The 18271-nt window shown below is 30.1% G+C and overlaps 1 protein-coding gene across 1 annotated transcript in view; it reads right to left on the bottom strand.

Moving 5' to 3' along the window:
• The window catches only part of LOC110018396, a 68310-nt gene extending 60747 nt beyond the window's left edge, over positions 1 to 7563 (bottom strand). Inside the window, exons 1-3 of the mRNA XM_020715697.1 lie at positions 7365 to 7563; positions 5018 to 5105; positions 4148 to 4256 (exon numbers count right to left, since the gene is read on the bottom strand). Coding sequence (XP_020571356.1) covers positions 4148 to 4256; positions 5018 to 5105; positions 7365 to 7414 — 247 coding nt within the window. The 5' untranslated portion in view covers positions 7415 to 7563. The remainder of the gene's footprint in view (positions 1 to 4147; positions 4257 to 5017; positions 5106 to 7364) is intronic.
• Between the last annotated feature and the right edge of the window lie 10708 nt (positions 7564 to 18271).

Raw genomic sequence — 18271 nt, forward strand, 5'->3', positions numbered from 1 at the left:
GTTTAAAAAGTTCAAAAAAACGATGACAAAGGAGTTCGAAATGACAGATAATGGGCTCATAGCATACTACCTTAGCATTGAAGTCAAGCAAACAGAAGATGCGATTTTCATATCTCAAGAAAGTTATGTAAGGGAAATATTGAAAAAGCTCAATATGGATAATAATCGACCTATAAAAACCAAAGTAGAATGTGGAGTCAAACTGTTAAAGTGTGATGAGGGAAAAATAATTAATTCAACGATTTTCAAGAGTTTAGTTGGAATTTTGCGCTACTTGACATACACAAGACCTGATATTCTTTATGTTGTTGGTGATTTCTTAGTCGCTACATGGAGACTATGACTACTACCCACCTGAAGACCGCTAAAAGAATTATGCGCTATATCGAAGATTCAATTGATTTTGGCTTACTTTACTCATCATCCAATAATTTCAAGCTTTTAGGATATAGCGACCGTAATTAGGTTGGAGACATGGATGATAGAAAGAGCACTACAGGGTTCGTGTCCTTTATATGAGACACTGCTTTCACTAGGATGTCAAAGAAACAACCAATTGTCACTCTTTCTACTTGCGGAGCAGAATACGTGGCTGCAACCTCATGTGTTTGTCGTGCAATTTGGCTTCGAAACCTATTAAAGAAGTTAAGTTTACCACAAGAAGAGATGATCAAAATTTGTATCAATAACAAGTCTGTAATCGCGCTAGCAAAGAATCCAGTTTTCTACGAAAAAAACAAGCACATTGATATGCGTTATCACTACACCAGAGAATGCATCGAAAGAAAAGAGATACAAATACAGTACGTGAAGCCTCAATATCAAGTTGCAGATATTTTTACCAAGTCACTCAAGAGTGAAGACTATTAAAATGAGAAGAGTTAGCTTGGAGTCACAAAATTAAGTTTAAGAGGGGGTTTTGAAATATAAACTTATAAATTTGATTTTAGTTGTTTAAATAAAGCTTAATTTCTAGAATCATGTCTCATCTAGAAACTTATTCTAAAATATGAGGTAGGTATGAAATTATTTGTAACTATTAGATTGAATTGTAGTGGCATAATCTTTGTCATTAATTTAGGTTAATTTAGGAGGTGTTTAATTTAGGAGGTGTCACTAGTATAAATAGGGGTTGAGTCTTTGAGTTTGTATCAAGTTAAGTAAATGTTATAAATAAAAGTGAAGTTTCTTCCATAAACTTTTAGCCTTTTTCATATCTTCAAAGCTTCTCCTTTCCAACAAAGCTCAAGTACGAGGAATGTTGTGTTTCGTTTGTGTCATCTAGTGATCGGCTAAAAGATAATCTCACAAAGAACATTTCTTGGCCACTATTCGATGATTTCAAATTCAAGTTGAACATGACTGACATCTATACTTCAACTTGATGGGGAGTATTAGAATATTAAAATATTAATATACATATTTATGTATTAATTGTTTTGTTTGGTTGTTATTTACTTTCATTTTTCCCTTTATTCCATTTTTATTCATTTCCTTACTAGCAATCCTGTAATGAGTATTTATACCCCTATTTGCATCAATAAGATTCATCTAGTTCTATTCTCAAAGCTAACAATTTAATAAATTATTAATTATTAATTATTCATAATAAAGTTTAATTAAACCATAATTCAAGTTAAAGAAAATTTAGATTTGGATCGAGAAAAGCGTGGCAGTAGCAAGGAAAGGTTAGGGTTTGATTTATGCAAGTTTTAATTGTTTATTAAATCTATGAGCTAAGGCTACATATAATGAATTTAATGTAAATAAATAATAATAATAATAATAATAATAATAAATTGTTCATAATATAAATGTATATATATTTATATAAATCTTAAATTCTAATTAAAATGATACAAATTACATAAAATAACTAGAAAATTAAATTAGGAACACCAAAATTTTATTGTTTAAATTGTCTAAAAGAAATATTTAAATTTATATTATGAAATGACGACAACAATTAGCTTAATAATAATAAAATAATAATTATTGTATGACACATCAAAGGCAAAATGAAGACAAATTTAATTCTAATAATAAAATTAACATTTTATAAAAACAATGGTAATAATAATTCTTTATGCATTTGACTATAGTTTTTCAATGGAGATAAGTCAAGTGAATGATTGATTAGCAGATCATTAGCATTTAGGATGAGTACTCATGTTCTTATATTATGGTAATATTTTTCTTCTTTTATATCAAATATATTTACCGGTATTGCCACTAGTTATATTGAAATTACTACAAATTAAGGATTTATGATATTGTTGAATTTTTATTCATATAACAAAAATGATGTGTATTCAACATTGTTTAAATTATTATTAATATTAAATGTTATACAAGTATATTGACTGTTATACAAATGAGAATAAAAAAATTATTATTAGATAGTGATTTTCAATATATGTTTGTTATGTGCATAATTGGTTATGATAGATTCACTCATTTATAGTACTAGCAGGTAAATGCTAAAGTACTCATGCACGTAAATGAAAAATAATATTGATATTACAGTACTTTAACTGGTAATTTTTTTAGATTGTGCCTCAATGGCAGTTATACAAATATAAAATGAGATAGGTATATTATTCATATAGTAAAACACATTGAATAATATGAAATATCGTGAGTGATCATATTCATTAAATATAAAATGTGTACATTGATTTATTAAAAACTTGACTGGCATGCATATTTCTTTTCATTGTGTTATTGTAGTCTAGGAGTGCGAGCATTCACTGGCTTTTGTTAACTTAGTGTTGTTTTAAACTTAATATTCAAGTTTAATAAATTGATTAAAAGATGAGCAACAAACTTGTGTAGGCAATATCAAGAGAAAACTAAGGACACATCACTTCAATAGAAAAAATCAAAAGAAAACATCTCCAAAATACATAAACTAAGTTAAAAGTCCCCAAAAGCATAAAATACAAGAAATAAATAATTCCATCATAGGCAAACCTAATTAGAAAATAAAGGAACGGGAAAGAAATCAAAAAGAAAAGAAAAGGAAAGGCTAAATTGGAAGTCGGTGTTCGTTGCTCCCATCCAAAACCGCGATCTGCGGCTCTACGCGATATCGCGTTCTGCAACCTCTATGATTCTGCAATCCCGTAATAGGCGCTCATCGTTATTGTGCTTATCTTCAAATTTAAATAGATATTGCAAAAAAAAATAAGTTTCACCAAATATGCAGCTTTGTATATGATAATGGACTGGCAAAGTTAAAGACAAATATTTGGAAAAAGGCTCATATGATGATAATGGCGATCTAAAGTTGTTACAAGCGGGACCTTTTGAAGCTCAAAAACATTCTATCCCTACTCAACTACCATTCTTCTATTGGGCTGGTAATCATTCATATATATCTGGTAAAAGAATGTTCCCACGCTCTAGTATCTCATAACTTCATCATTGTAATGTTGTCCAACAGAATAAGGAAAGAGACCTTTTTTAAGTAGTTTGACTTTTACTCTGCCTTGGATCCATCCCCAATAAATGTGAACAGTTGGGTAATTTGAGATTATTCAACTGTATTTTCAGAAAATGTATTATTTGTGCTGCCATAATCAATCATGACATAAAGGAAAATGACTCTAAAATGCAGCAACTGAACTACTGGCAAAGATGGTTTCTTGGTCATAATAGGTTAAAAGAATAATCCTATGATTCCTCTCTATGCTATTTAATAGCTTTTCATTAAGACTAATGGATTGCTGGATATTCTGACATTAACGTAATCAAGATAAACTAGACGATTATGTTGGTTTAACAGAAAAAGTCTTTTTAATAACACAGAAGATTTTGATTCAGCTAAAACAAATATTAGATTAGGGAATTCAAAAAGGATATAGAGTGATATGGAGTCAATTAGAGTAAACTATATTCAACAATTTACAAAAATAAATGGCAAAAGAAGTATTCCTAAAATCAATCCCAAATTGATTATACATGAGATAAAGATACTTGATAAAAGGAATAAAAGTATCAAGGATTTATTAGGTACGTGAAATGTTCATGCGCTCCCAGAAATATTAACAATATTGCCAAATCTTTTAGACTAATTCCCTGATAAAAACAGTGAATATGAAAGAATGAATATGATGATAACTGTAGCGTCGACAATATACAAGACCTGTAATTACTAGTAAGATGATATTGCAACTGCAAAGCATTGCTGGTATCAGTTTTGGCATGAGAAAGAATATCCATGGTGCTGCAGCTGCCACAACCACACAACCTGCCTAGAAGCAAGAAAGCAAAAAAGAAAAAAATAAAAAAATAAAACAAAAAAAATAATAATAATAAACATTAGGCACTTGTGTGGGCAATATCGTCATCATCAACATTAGCTTAAGACCAAGTCCCAACTATTTGAGGTCAACTACAGGAATCCTCGCTTTCAATTTGTTCATGTTGGAGAGATGATAATCTATACTCTACAAATCATTTCGAACAACTTATATTAATGTTACACAATGCCCACCCTTTCTCCCTTCCAATCCTCAAACACTTCTGTGGGCAAATAATTACCAAAAATATTTAGGGCATTTACATGAATGCCACCCAATTCATATGTATTTACATATCTAACATCTAAACTTTATTTTTTAAATTTATACCAATCAAATCTCTCCTACCACATCAAAAATACCACTATTTTAGCTTTTAAAAAGTGAAATAACCTACCACATCAAAAATACCACTATTTTAGCTTTTAAAAAGCGAAATAACCTTTTCATGCATAAGTTAGATGTTATGTATGTAAAAATTAAAGTTTAGGTGTTAGATATGTATATACATAAGAATATATATGTAAATCTTCCATTATATTTTGATACGTGAAATATCTGAGATGTAGGAAAAACGACCATGAGAAAATAATGTATAAATTTTCATGAGGTTACAAAATAGAAATAATCATTATAGTTGATAAATAATATCTTTGAAGTGTAGGACATCCCCCGGGTCTACAAGTAACTAAAGAAGTAGAAAGTATACTTGCCAATAGTATGCAGTACAAAATACTGCCAAAAATACTTCTAGGATGTCGATGACTTGATAAGGGTGCTTCATGCAATAAGTCGACAAACCTAAGAAAATAAAAATAATCTCAATATAAAACAAAAGAAATAGAAGATAATTTTGACTAAAAGTTACAGCAATAACAAAAACTCCATTGTCAAATAATCAAGGATTTAAATAAATCCAGCCATTTAAATAAATGTTGTGAATTTACGATTGCAACATTACAAATGTCACATTGCCTTCAAAATGGCTGGTTCATGTATGAGATTCAACAATGGTATTCTAACTGAGATGTAAAATTTCACGTACCAAAATGTTTTTTCAAAGCTTTAGAAAAAATTAAAATAAGTAAGAAGTAAATTATTAGATGCTCCATGATTCCAAGGACTAGTTATTTTGTCAATGTCTTAATATCAAAAGAGGTTCGCTAAAACAACAGAAGTTGACCATAAAGTGCAATGGTTTAATTTGTCGTTGATAATTATGATAACAATCTGCCATTGAAATACTACCTCCATGCAGAAGAATAACAAGAAGCAGCAATATAATTAGGTTGAAGATGTTAACGAAAAAATAAGTAAGTGATATTGCCTTTGATTTCTAAAGTTGCAGTTATCAGTTCAAATCTCTTCAAAAAATAATAAAATTAATAAAAAAAGTCAAACTGACGATTTGTGAAAGTTAAAGATTCTCAACAATTGACGGACTAATGATGAATTAGGAGTTAAAATAAATATAAATTTTGATAAAAAGATGACACATTAAGTAAATTTGGAAGGTTTAAAAGCAAGTGTAGAATAAATTGCAAAATCGATTGATAGAAATGTAACTTTATATTATTTACATCCAAGCTTTTAGTGATTATTTCATGAAATAATACACAAAAGTTGCTATTTAAAGTAAACGCATGAAGAGAGGAATGCAAAATGTGTTACATCGGAGTGAAAGTGCGTGTGTATTCAATGATAGAGTTCACTCTCTTATGTGACTGGTTAGAGACGCTTAAAGAAAAGAGTTACCTATCCTCCAGGTTTAGGTTTGAAAAAGGCTATAAGATGAAAGTGCCTTTAATTATAAAATTATAGTCAATGAGACTGATGGATGTATTATACTTTAAGATAAGATAAATCCATAAAACATTAAGACAAATAGAGCTAATAAATGATTAATCTTTTGTCCCAACAATGTGAGTTATAAGTGATATTTTCATATGCATGCATCTTCTAATTTTTTAATTACTATGGTTTAAAAATGTAATTAGTCACTAGATTGTTTAACATATACATTATTCGACAATCATTTTCAGAAAAATCTCTTGTAACCTATATAAGAAAAAGAAGAAAATTCAGTGAGTTTTTATTATTGATTTAGATTAAGAAAAGTATAATGAATTCAATGAAACTTCCTATAAACCTTATTTTAGCTTCCTAGATTTCTTGCCTTGGGGATTCATTAACACAATATCTTGAGGATTCAACATCAATAGCTTACGGAGTCACAATTTAGCAACCCTTTTTATTCTTTGTTCTTTCCATTTTTCCTATTAATTCTCGCTATCCTAATGTATACCTCACATTGAAGCAAGAGAAAGAGGAAGAGGTCGGGAGAGAATTTTGCAAGATTTGATCATTTTAACTAAGCACTTGAACATAAGAGAAATCCTTGAAGATTTAATAGATTTTTTTAAGAATTGTGACCAAATCATAAATATTATATGTATCCAGTAATGGATGATAAAAATTTATGAACAGTCAACTTAGGAGTGATTAAAATGATAATGCTAAACGATTTTGAGGCAAAACTATATATAATTGATTGTATGGGAGAGACTATTGGAGCATTAGAAAATAAAAAATAAGAAAGTGAAACAAAAAGTAATTAACATTATGATAAATAAGCAGTCAGTCCAATAACAGGTAACTAGAGCGAGTGTTTCCCGTATAATCTTATCAATGACATTGCCACCAATAATTTTACAACTTCCAGTTTGGTAGCCAGCCGATAGCTCTTCAAATTTCTGATGGGACAAAAAACAAACAAACCACAAGCACAACTTCGCATAATTCGAGAAGTCTAATCAATAAAATCATAAAGAGAGCGCATTCATCTGACAAAAGCTTCAAATGGCCAGAATAAAAACCTCCTTTAATCGACCTACCACAAACATCAGAAAATGAGGATCCAGTCCCAGAAATTTAAATTTAAAAAAAAAAAAATACAATCTGCGGGGCATATGTTGCCTGAATTGGAGCATTTCATAAGAATTGAAGGGTGGGATGGAAGAAGATGGGAGAAATAAGACGTAGGGATTTGGAAAAACTTACAAACTATTTTCATCGACGGCGGTAATGGAGGAGGAGGTCGCGTTAGCCATGTCCGCAACCGATTCCCCACACCTCTCTTTTCCGTATCTACCGTTCTATCTGTTCTCTCATCAGAATCCCGCCAGTAGCAGAGCCGACGCCTCGATTTTCAGGATGGTATCGAATCCCGATCGATCAAATTTGATGAGGTTAAACGTGATTTGATATATGCAGCCTCCGGGGCCGAAAATAATATGGGCGCATGTTATATCTTAAAACATCTATATAATTTATTTGTAATTTATTTAAACTTATAAATAAATTTTGCCCTTCTATTTTCACATATTTATAAGTTATATATAAATAACATAGAAGTTATATGGGAGTTACCAGAGATATAATCAGAATATAATACTAATATAATTTTTATTATGTGTGCAGCGTTGCGTACATCTTAAGTACGCAAATTTTTTCCCTTTGGGTGGCTGTGCATAACTAATATGGTGTTATATCTCAATTTTTTCTATTTATCAAAATTATATTTTATATTTGTTCTTAATAAGTTATATTTTTCTTACAAGATCTGACTATATACTATTGGTGTTAGCGGCTAGAAAATTACGGTTTAATTTAAATCAAAATAAAGATGAAAAAAACTCCTTAATTACCTATATTAGCAAAAGATGCAAGCATTTTTTTTAGAAGGAGCATGTGGGCGCATATCATAGAGGAAATGCGCCTCAATAGGGAGAGCATACCAATTTTTTTCTTAATTTTCTATTTATAATATAATTATTAATATTAGTATATTAACTAACTGTCAAATTATGAAAAGAAGCCCCTTAATTACCCGTAATAGCAGAAAAAGCACGCATTTAAAAAAACAAAAAGAGCCAGTATTTATAATATAATTATTAATGCATATTATATTAAATAACAATATAAATATTGTTATTATTTATTTTATAGATAAAAAAATATTAAAATTAACTACTATATTAATTAGTAAATCATAACTAATTTTTGCATATTATATTAAATAACAATATAAATATTGTTATTATTTATTTTATAGATAAAAAAATATTAAAATTAACTACTATATTAATTAGTAAATCATAACTAATTTTTGCATATTATATTAAATAACAATATAAATATTGCTATTATTTATTTTATAAATAAAAAAATATTAAAATTAACTACTATATTAATTAGTAAATCATAACTAATTTTTAATTAAATAAAAATAAATTTTAATTAACTAAATAAATTAAGAAAATTTGGAACTTGTAAAATTTATTTCAAATTGAAATATTTACAAAATGAAAAAATTTAAATTATTTGAAATTTTGAACGAATTTAATCAATTGACTTAATATTTAAAAAAAAAATACTATCTTCTTCGTATTGGTGGAATAACACATAAACCAAGTGTATATCGAGACGGTAGACGCAGTGGTCAATGACGTAACTGATGATATTCAAGTTTTTCTTCAATATTTTTGCTCTCAATTGTGACATTTGTGGTATCTGGTAAATATGTTTATTGGGATTTGGCAGATATTATAATTGTGGTGTATTGAAATTCGTGCCTACAACCAAAATAGACGCAAAAATGGGAATATTTTAAAATTTTAAATTAAAGTATCCACCACTAGTGGTTGTCCAATACAGGTCAAATGATGGAACCTTAAATGTTGATGGCACTGTATATTCAAAGGGTTTTGCATAACTAGATGGTCCTGCAAAGTTGGACAGTCCTACATAACCGAAGTGTCCCGCAAATAATGATTAGGCGGGATAAGCAGATATCTCTGAATATTGTTTATTTTTTGCTTATTGTAATGAAGATCTTTGTGTTTACTAACTGAAGATCTCTTTGGAACAAATGCTATAAATCGCTACTCAGCGGAGGAAGATGACCGACGTAAGCATCATAGGTTGGTATAAGGGGGCCCTTTGGTCTGGCATCTATGTTATGAGACGGCTTTGCTTCAAAATCATGTCGACAAGTTAGATCAAATGTTGTATAATCAATGTGCACTAATTCCTCCACTCTACATGATAACATAAAAATCTTGTCGTAAGATTCTTTCATAGAACTCGCACTTGCTCCACGATCCACTTCATATCTTTTTGGCGATGTTTCCAGTTGTATGATTGGTAATTTTTAGATTATTATTATGTATTATAATAAAAAATAGTAGTATCTATAAAGGAATGCAAAAACTTACCGTTATTCTCTCCTTGTGATCATGTGTAATAGGTTTCAAGAGGCTGAGTTGGAGATTTCATTAAGTAGAGTGAAGCCTAAGATCGATACCACTGCAAATAAATATATAAGTCTTCCTTTTCGTCTCCTTCTACTGGATTATTCGCACAATGAATGTCCAATGATTATTTCATATTTCGATATATATATATATATACTATGATATTGCTCCCAATTAAGTCCTACTTTACCTTGCCCATCAACTCTCTCAAAACCTTGTTCGATGGGTTCAATGGTTATTGATTGGGTGCTTGAGAACTGACGCATAATGCGATCTAGAAGGTGTCATGACATACTTCTTGTTTATTATTGGAACATGTGCAGTCCAAATTTCCATACTCTCAAAATAAATGTTATGTAATAACACAAGATTTACATTAACATATGGTGTCCAGATAACCAGTGGATGAGATTATAAATTAAAGTTAATTAATATATACAGTTATGTCAATATTATGAGATTTATAAAAAAAAAATGATTAGTATATTTGATATTGTTTGAGTCCATCTAGCTCATCCCTATACATCATGATATTAGGAATAGAACGCTCGAACCCACTCTTCATTCCACCTACATTATATTTATAATAATTAGTTTAATGTAATTAATAACTTTGTGTGTTTAGTTTTAAAGTGTGAAAATAATTTTGTGCCTGAACCCGATCATATCAAATACTTGATATTCAAGATTATTTATGCAGGTCGGTTGAGGAAAGTGAAGAGCCTCAAGCTCAATTTTTTGTAGAGCAGATCTTGTGTCCAAGATAAAGTTAAAACTCCCAACTTTGGTCCATTGCGGTACATTTCTGGATCATTTTAAGGATAACGCGACCAAATTATAATATATAGCACATATGAGGCCTTGAATTGGGAGTCCTCATGCATGTTTCAAAACCCCGTTGAAACATTCAGATGTGTTTGTTGCCATCGTGTCAAATCGAGCTCCACCATCATATGTTAAAGTCCATTTCATGTATCTTTCTCAATCAACCAATCATAGGCCTTCTTCTTAATTTGTTTAATATCATTCATATGTCTATTAAAGATCCTGAGTTCATCAATATTACTCGCCCAATACATGTTGTCATTGACACTGTCGACATCCCCTATTGCAAGTCATCTTAACGCCTTCTTAAATTTTTCTCGTAGATGATGCAAGCAATGTCAATGTGGAGCCAATGAGAAAATTTCTCTACAGCCTTGAACCAAACATTGGTGCCTGTCTGATATAATACATAGATCTTGACGGGTCCATACGACTTCCAGCAAAGCATATAGTTGTTGTTGAAAACATACCCACGGCTTAGTATTCTCAGACTCAACTATAGCAAGTACAAGTGGAAAGTGACAACTATTTCCATCAATTCATACTGCAGCCAGTAAAGTCCCTCTATACTTTCCTAAAAGGAACGTCATGTCCATATTAAGCACAGGTCGGCAAAAACTCCACCCATATGTACTGGGACCAAATGCCTAGACGATAATATGGAACTTGCTTTTTCTTTTTTAAAACTTCAATTTTATACACAATACCCAATATTGCACTATGTCCTCAGACTCAACTATAGCAAGTACAAGTGGAAAGTGACAACTATTTCCATCAATTCATACTGCAGCCAGTAGAGTCCCTCTATACTTTCCTAAAAGGAACGTCATGTCCATATTAAGCACAGGTCGGCAAAAACTCCACCCATATGTACTGGGACCAAATGCCTAGACGATAATATGGAACTTGCTTTTTCTTTTTTAAAACTTCAATTTTATACACAATACCCAATATTGCACTATGTCTTGCTTCCATTAGTTAAAATAAGGAGCAATATGACCCTTAAAACTGCCAAAAATTGATCGTATTTCTTTTCTACGTGGATCTCATGCTTTGATGTAACTGACACAGATATTAAATTTGGCATCCATCAGAGCAACAATTTCCATGGGCTTTAAGTTGTTGCCTTAAAACTGAACCGACGTGTGACATATGAACTTCAAAATGAATTTTTTGTGTCTATTTGACATTATTGGATGACTACATGTACGATATGACCAATGTACTGGTACTTTCCAAGCACCTCTTAATCGCTGACTTTTCATAGCATGTAGACGTGATCCTGAATTTGATAGTTGTGTAAAAATTATATGGTTGACTTCGCTATGCAACGACGCCAAAAAAGCTTGATGCATCTTTTTATGATTTAGAAATTTAAGCAATTAATGTTAGGATTCTACGCAAGTATACATATCGTTATCAAGTAATAAAGGACTTTCTATTTAAGCATTTAAGCCTCAAATATCGATCCCACGAGGAAGGTTTAAATTTGAAATGATAAATTTACTAGGAAATTCACAGAAAGTCAAAACAAAATTACTGTCACTAATTTCGAATGTTGAGATGCTATCAAAAATAAATTATTTAAATAATAATAAAACTGAAATACAAAGTTTATACAGTAACTACTAAACTATTAAACTATTAAACTAGTTTTATGTGATGAATATTTCTTATGTGAAAAAGCATATTTCCCACTACAATGAGGTTTTGGTAAAATAAGATGAGATAAATGGTTCAATTATGTATTGTATCAAATAGGAGCTGTTTTAATTCTCTATCCTGACATAATAGAGAATAGTTGGCTAATCTCAAGTTCAGTCCCTAAATCTATGGTTAGGATGGGAGGATACTGTCTCTCTCTCCAGAGCTCCCATTTCCCTTCCCCTGAAAGATAACTCTCGCTTTAGTTTTTAAACACTAAGACCGAATTGGGGATTTTAGTCTGTTATCCTAAATGTTCTCCAATTCTACACCCAACAAAGTATATTTCTCTATTTATTTGCACCTAATTCCAAAAACGAAGTTCTCCTTCATGGATTCAAATGTGATCCTCACTCTGTTGTAGAATGCATACTCCATTTCCCGGATCATATGTTTTACAACATATTTTAACAATTCAATTGACCAGATCGAAAATTAAATTAAGTTCGGAGTTGAAAAATCTTCACAATTTATTTTAAATTTTAATATTGGCACATCCATGTTATCTCTTCATTTCACCATATCTCAGAGTAGGGAGAAAGATAAAGTAAACTACTCAGACTTCATGAGAAAGATACAACAAAACACAAATTTCATATATAAAAGAAAGTTCATACAACAATAGTAAACAAACAACACTTATTTGAAACTCTTTCTCAAAACAAATCCCTTGTAGCCTCTTCTAAGAAATGTAGGAAGAAGAAATCTCTCACTTTTCTCCTTCTCCAACACACTTAGAGAAGAGTTCACACTTAATCTTACCACAAAACTCTAAATTATAAGAACGATTGACTCTAAATGGTTGTGGAATGAAGAATGGAAGAATGTGTGATGTGCAGAAGATTGAATGGAGGGGGTGAAATGGCTGGAAGAGTCACTTTTTTTATCAATTTTGGCCCCAAATAAAGCCTAGAGTCGGTTCTCCAATAGGTGCCTCCAAAAACTCTTCAAATGGGTCCAAATTCATCGAATCTTCTAGAAATCAGGGTTGAACTGACATTGGCGCCAATGCCAGTGTCCCATAATTTAATTTGTCCTCTTTGTCAAACGGCGTCGTCGGCGCTGCTTCTGGCACCGTTGGCGCTGAACGAATTTCAACTTCTTCATTTTTGCTCCAAATTTCAATTTATTTTCTTCCTTTTTGCTTCATTTTTGCTTCCAGTCCTAAAATTCAACAACCCGCAAGAAAACATAAAAATATCTTCCATTAAAGTACAATATCACAAAAAATAAGTATAAAATATGGGTCTAAAAATGCATATATTTTTGGTGTATCAAGACGTCATTTACACGAACGAGTTTCATGATTGGAATTTACACAATGAATTATAAGTTATTTTTTATTTGAAATATTTTAAATGTATTCTACATTTTTAATTACCGATCATCCATTAAGAACACATTGCAAAGTATTCTTACTTGAAAATATCATTCCTTCAAATAGTACATCCAAAATGTCATCATCTCCATGTAAGGACACTTGAATTATGTAAGTATCAGAGTCTTTAACTACATTGCATTATTGGGTTGTTTGAATTGGTCCCTCAAATTGATTATTCTCCACCATTGACTCTAACATCTCTGTATTTAGCACTGCGTATTGGCGCAATAAATTGTACCCTGGTAAAACGGTATTTGACTCATCATCTCTTACACTATAGCCTTTGTTTGCCTGTAGCTCACTCGAATTGTCACTCGTGCCACTATCGATTGTTTCGTATCCGCTTGTGTTAGCATTTAAGTGCACACTTTGGGACTTTCATTGCGTGACTGGCTCAACATGTTTGTTAACGTAAGGGTGGAATAAATGTGATAAGTCAAATGTGTTGAACGGAATTGGATTTGGCCTATAAAGTTGAAGTCGTAAACTTTAAGAAGTTTATAGTAGATTCCACTATATTAAATCAATTTAGTATATAGACTTTTTTACGTGTAAATTTCAGGGACATATTAAGAAAGTATGTGAAGGGCCAACAGCGTTTGAATGAGCAACGACGTTAAAAGCATCAACAAGCAAAGGCTCAGTCTCAACAAAAATAACAATTATGTGTTTTGTGACTTATAACAACATAAACTCGCAACATTAGTCATCATCGACCGAAGTTGTAATAAAACCCCTACTAAACGGCAAGCGATAAACTATATTAACGATATGCGTTGAACTATCCTTATGTAGTGAATAAAGTATTTTTCTCTTTAATTCTAGTGTTATGAACTGTGAGACTTAAATGGGATGATTACGTCCACCAAAATAGGTGGTAGTGAAGTTTTATGCGAGTCACAGCTCGCCATCAAAACATATCAACGAGCATGATATGTTTGTACTCATACTTAAAAATTAATTCTGATCCTGCAATTGATTTTATATAAAAGTAAGAGCTAAAATTTACTTGAGCATAATTAAAACTTCAACTATAACAATAAAAATTAGAATGCATCATAAAGTGCTAATTATTCGGGTATATGCAATGAAAAATAATGCATTCATAGTCATAGGAACTCCATGTGAGGAGCGGGGTACAAAGAACGCTTACATCTCAAGGTCGCCTTACACAGTTCAGGCCTTTTTTGACAAAGTTATTTGTAGCTTCAAAAGCACTACATTCCATATACATATAACCTAACCTAGCTTCAAATAGCATACAAAGTGCTAATTGTTCTACTATTGGTAATGTAGAGTGCCAAATATTCAGACATGTAATTAATTATTCATAAAAAAATTAACGACAACAAAAAAATATTTCAACGTAGTTGAAACTAAATTTAAAATATTAAAAATTCTACTATATCTATATAGGTCATTGTTACACCAGAAAGTCTAGATATTATTCCAACTTCATTCGAGACTAGTAGACCACGCAATCAAGTTTTCAGGTTGTATGTAGAATTATACAATATTAGCAATTTAATTGACATTTACTTAAACCTAATTAAAATTACTTCAGTTATAACAATAAATTATAATTGCTACAAAATATAAAGTGCTAATTGTTCTGATATATGCAATGAAAAAAAATGTTTCCGTAGCTATAAAAACTTTCAGATGATGAGTATGGTACAAATACCATTTATTTCCCAAGTTCCTTAGAAGTTTAAGCCTTTTTGTCAACATTCTTTATAGCTTCAAAATCACTATATTTCATATACATATAAACTCAATCTGAGGGTTATTCTATCATTTTCTCGTAATAAGAAGTATTGCACGATAAAAATAAACATAAATAAACTGCATTTAGATTTAAATAAACTAATATAAAAACATATTATTCGTACCTTACAAGCAATGAAGTGCAAGACAAGATATTGGCGATACGGTTAGCATTTTAAATTGGCGCAAATAACGTAAATTATTTCTTAACATTATTTCGGCATGCAATTAATAATTCATAAAAAAATGGCTTCAATGAAATATGTCAACATAGATGAAATAATTTAAAATATTTTAAAAAAATTATTAAATTTAAAATGTTAAAAATTATGTAAGATCTATATAGGTCATTGTTACACCAGATATTCAATGTATTATTTCAACCTACTTCGGAACAGTAGCTTTACGCCATCGGGTTTCTAGGTTGTATGTTGACTCATACAATATTAACATTTTAATTGACATTTACTTAAATCTAATTAAAAATCACTTTAGTTATAACAACAAATAATGAGAGTTGCAAAATATATTATGCTAACTATTCTAGTTTATGCAATAAAAAAAATGCATTCGTAGCTATAAGAACTTACAGGTGAGGAAGGTGGTACAAAGACTGCTTACGTCACATGTTCGCCTAGGCAATTTAGGTCGTTTTGACAATGTTCTTTATAGCTTCAAAAGCAATATATTTCATGTACATGTGACGTTGACCTAAGAATTATTCTATTGTTTCCTCTTAATAAGAAGTATTGCACAATAAAAATAAATATAAATAAACAACATTAAATTTTAAATTAATTTCATATAAAACTAAATTGTTCTTACCTCGCTAACAACGATGTGTAAGAAAATATCTTGACTACACGAGCAATAATTCGACACAGCAAAAATAATTTATAACAGTTTCTGACAACATTTCAACGTATCGTTATAATTTAAATATGTTATAGACAAAATTTCGACATAACAGAAAAAATTTTAAAAATTAAGAAATTTACGGGCAAAATAATGACGCGGGACAAAAATTTATTGAAAAAAAAAAATAGCAAAATTTTATTATATAGTACATAATTTAAAACAGTAACAAGCATTATAAGAGCATATTACTAAAAAATCAATGATGTAAATTAAAAAAATTATTTAAATATGTGCCTGCTAGGCGGGCACATATGCTCTTTTAAAATAAAAAAAATTTGTGCTCCATCTGATGATAAGAAAAACTAACGGGCTCTTTTTTATTATTTCTCAAAAAAAAAAATTATAATAGTCATCGCGGCATTTTGAACAATTTTTTCCTCAGCAACTTCGCTGCTACTTCTTCAAAGTGCTACAACTGCCCCAAACAGACCCTTAGTGGTATTTATATTAATGAAATTAAAAAAAATATGTCTAAATTTTTATTTCAGATTAAAAATTGAAATTCAAATACCTTAGTATTTGCATATCAGGATGTGTATGGTACATGCATACCTTAGTATTTGCATATCAAGAAGATGATGAAGTTCTGCTCGGTTGGAATAAACATCAGCGTCTGCAAAAATTTTTGTTTGGTGAATCAGCAAGAGAAGAACATCTCCCGAAATTCTTTCGTAAGTGGCAAATTTTCATCATTTCAGATCGCAGTTGACCTCCTCCAATTCAAAGAACACGGCTTTTAAAAAAAATGTTGAATGATAATGTTATTTCAAACGAAGCTTTAGTTTTATTTTCTCTGTTGTTATTGCTTTCATTTCATTCGAGTTTCCTTCACTTATGTGAGACTGTTTCAATGAAGTTTGATGTTACTTCATTTATCAGTGTCTTTAGCATATATTGGGACTCTATTATTCATATGGCCTATCATATATCATATTATGCTATTTTGATGAAATTTTTAAAAAAAGAACTATTTAGAGTATAAAAATGTGTGTTTTGAATCTTACGGGAACATACATGCAAAATTATGTTAGCAGTTTGTTTAAACAAAGACTGAACATGATTCAAACTGTGCCACTCGAGCATTATTCATATCATAGTTGAATATTATTTGAGCCTCATTTGAATGTGGCTTGAATCATATTTGAATACTTGCTCAAACCCTGGTAAATTATTTTAAGAAGATGAATTGAATATCAATATTCATGTACTTATGAAAAATAATAGAAATGAGATAGACAAATGGGATAGACATCCATTAACAAAATATTAATGATATAAAATTATTTTCTTGGAGATTTTATATGCAAATAAGTGTAGCAAGGAATAAGTTGATTCACTGTGGGTGATGATGTGAATATATCACATACAGATGTGAAGATGCAAATATATATCATGCAAAAGAAGATGATGGTGTGGATATACAAACTATATAGGAATTTTATAAATAGATTTGACATATCTATGCAATGAAAAGAAATTTGAATTCATGATAAAAAAATTAGGTAAATAGGTGTGTTATTTATTTTTTTTTTCAAAAAAAAAAAAATCATAAGGCTTGAAAGTTATCACGATCCAACATAATACAACTCATATAAACTAATAGATTATATCGAGTTGAATGTGAAACATATTATTGAACCCAAGATATATGTCGAATGATTTTTTTTTTTTTTACGTCTAATTTTCATTACACTGAGTCACTAAGTCACCAATAATAGTGTAAAAATAAAAGTAAAAATTATTATCATTTCATTTTTCTTATATACATCCAAAATATTTATATATATTGATTGTAATTTTTTAATAATCCCAACAAAACATACAAATCTATCATGATTACAAAATACATATTTTAAAATATACGTTTATCAACAAATACTAGCAACTCACTCCATTGAATTCTTACCCTTCTTTAAAAATGTGTTAAAACAATCAAATAAGCGAACAACTTAGTGAGTACACAAAACCTACAACTTAAATCAATGTACTGAAATAGATCAATATGCATGATAAGTTTGGTTGTTGGTCATTGAACATACATATATATATATATAACA

This window comes from Phalaenopsis equestris, unplaced genomic scaffold (genome assembly GCF_001263595.1).
Source record: "Phalaenopsis equestris unplaced genomic scaffold, ASM126359v1 Scaffold000021, whole genome shotgun sequence".
NCBI classification, from domain to species: Eukaryota; Viridiplantae; Streptophyta; class Magnoliopsida; order Asparagales; family Orchidaceae; genus Phalaenopsis; species Phalaenopsis equestris.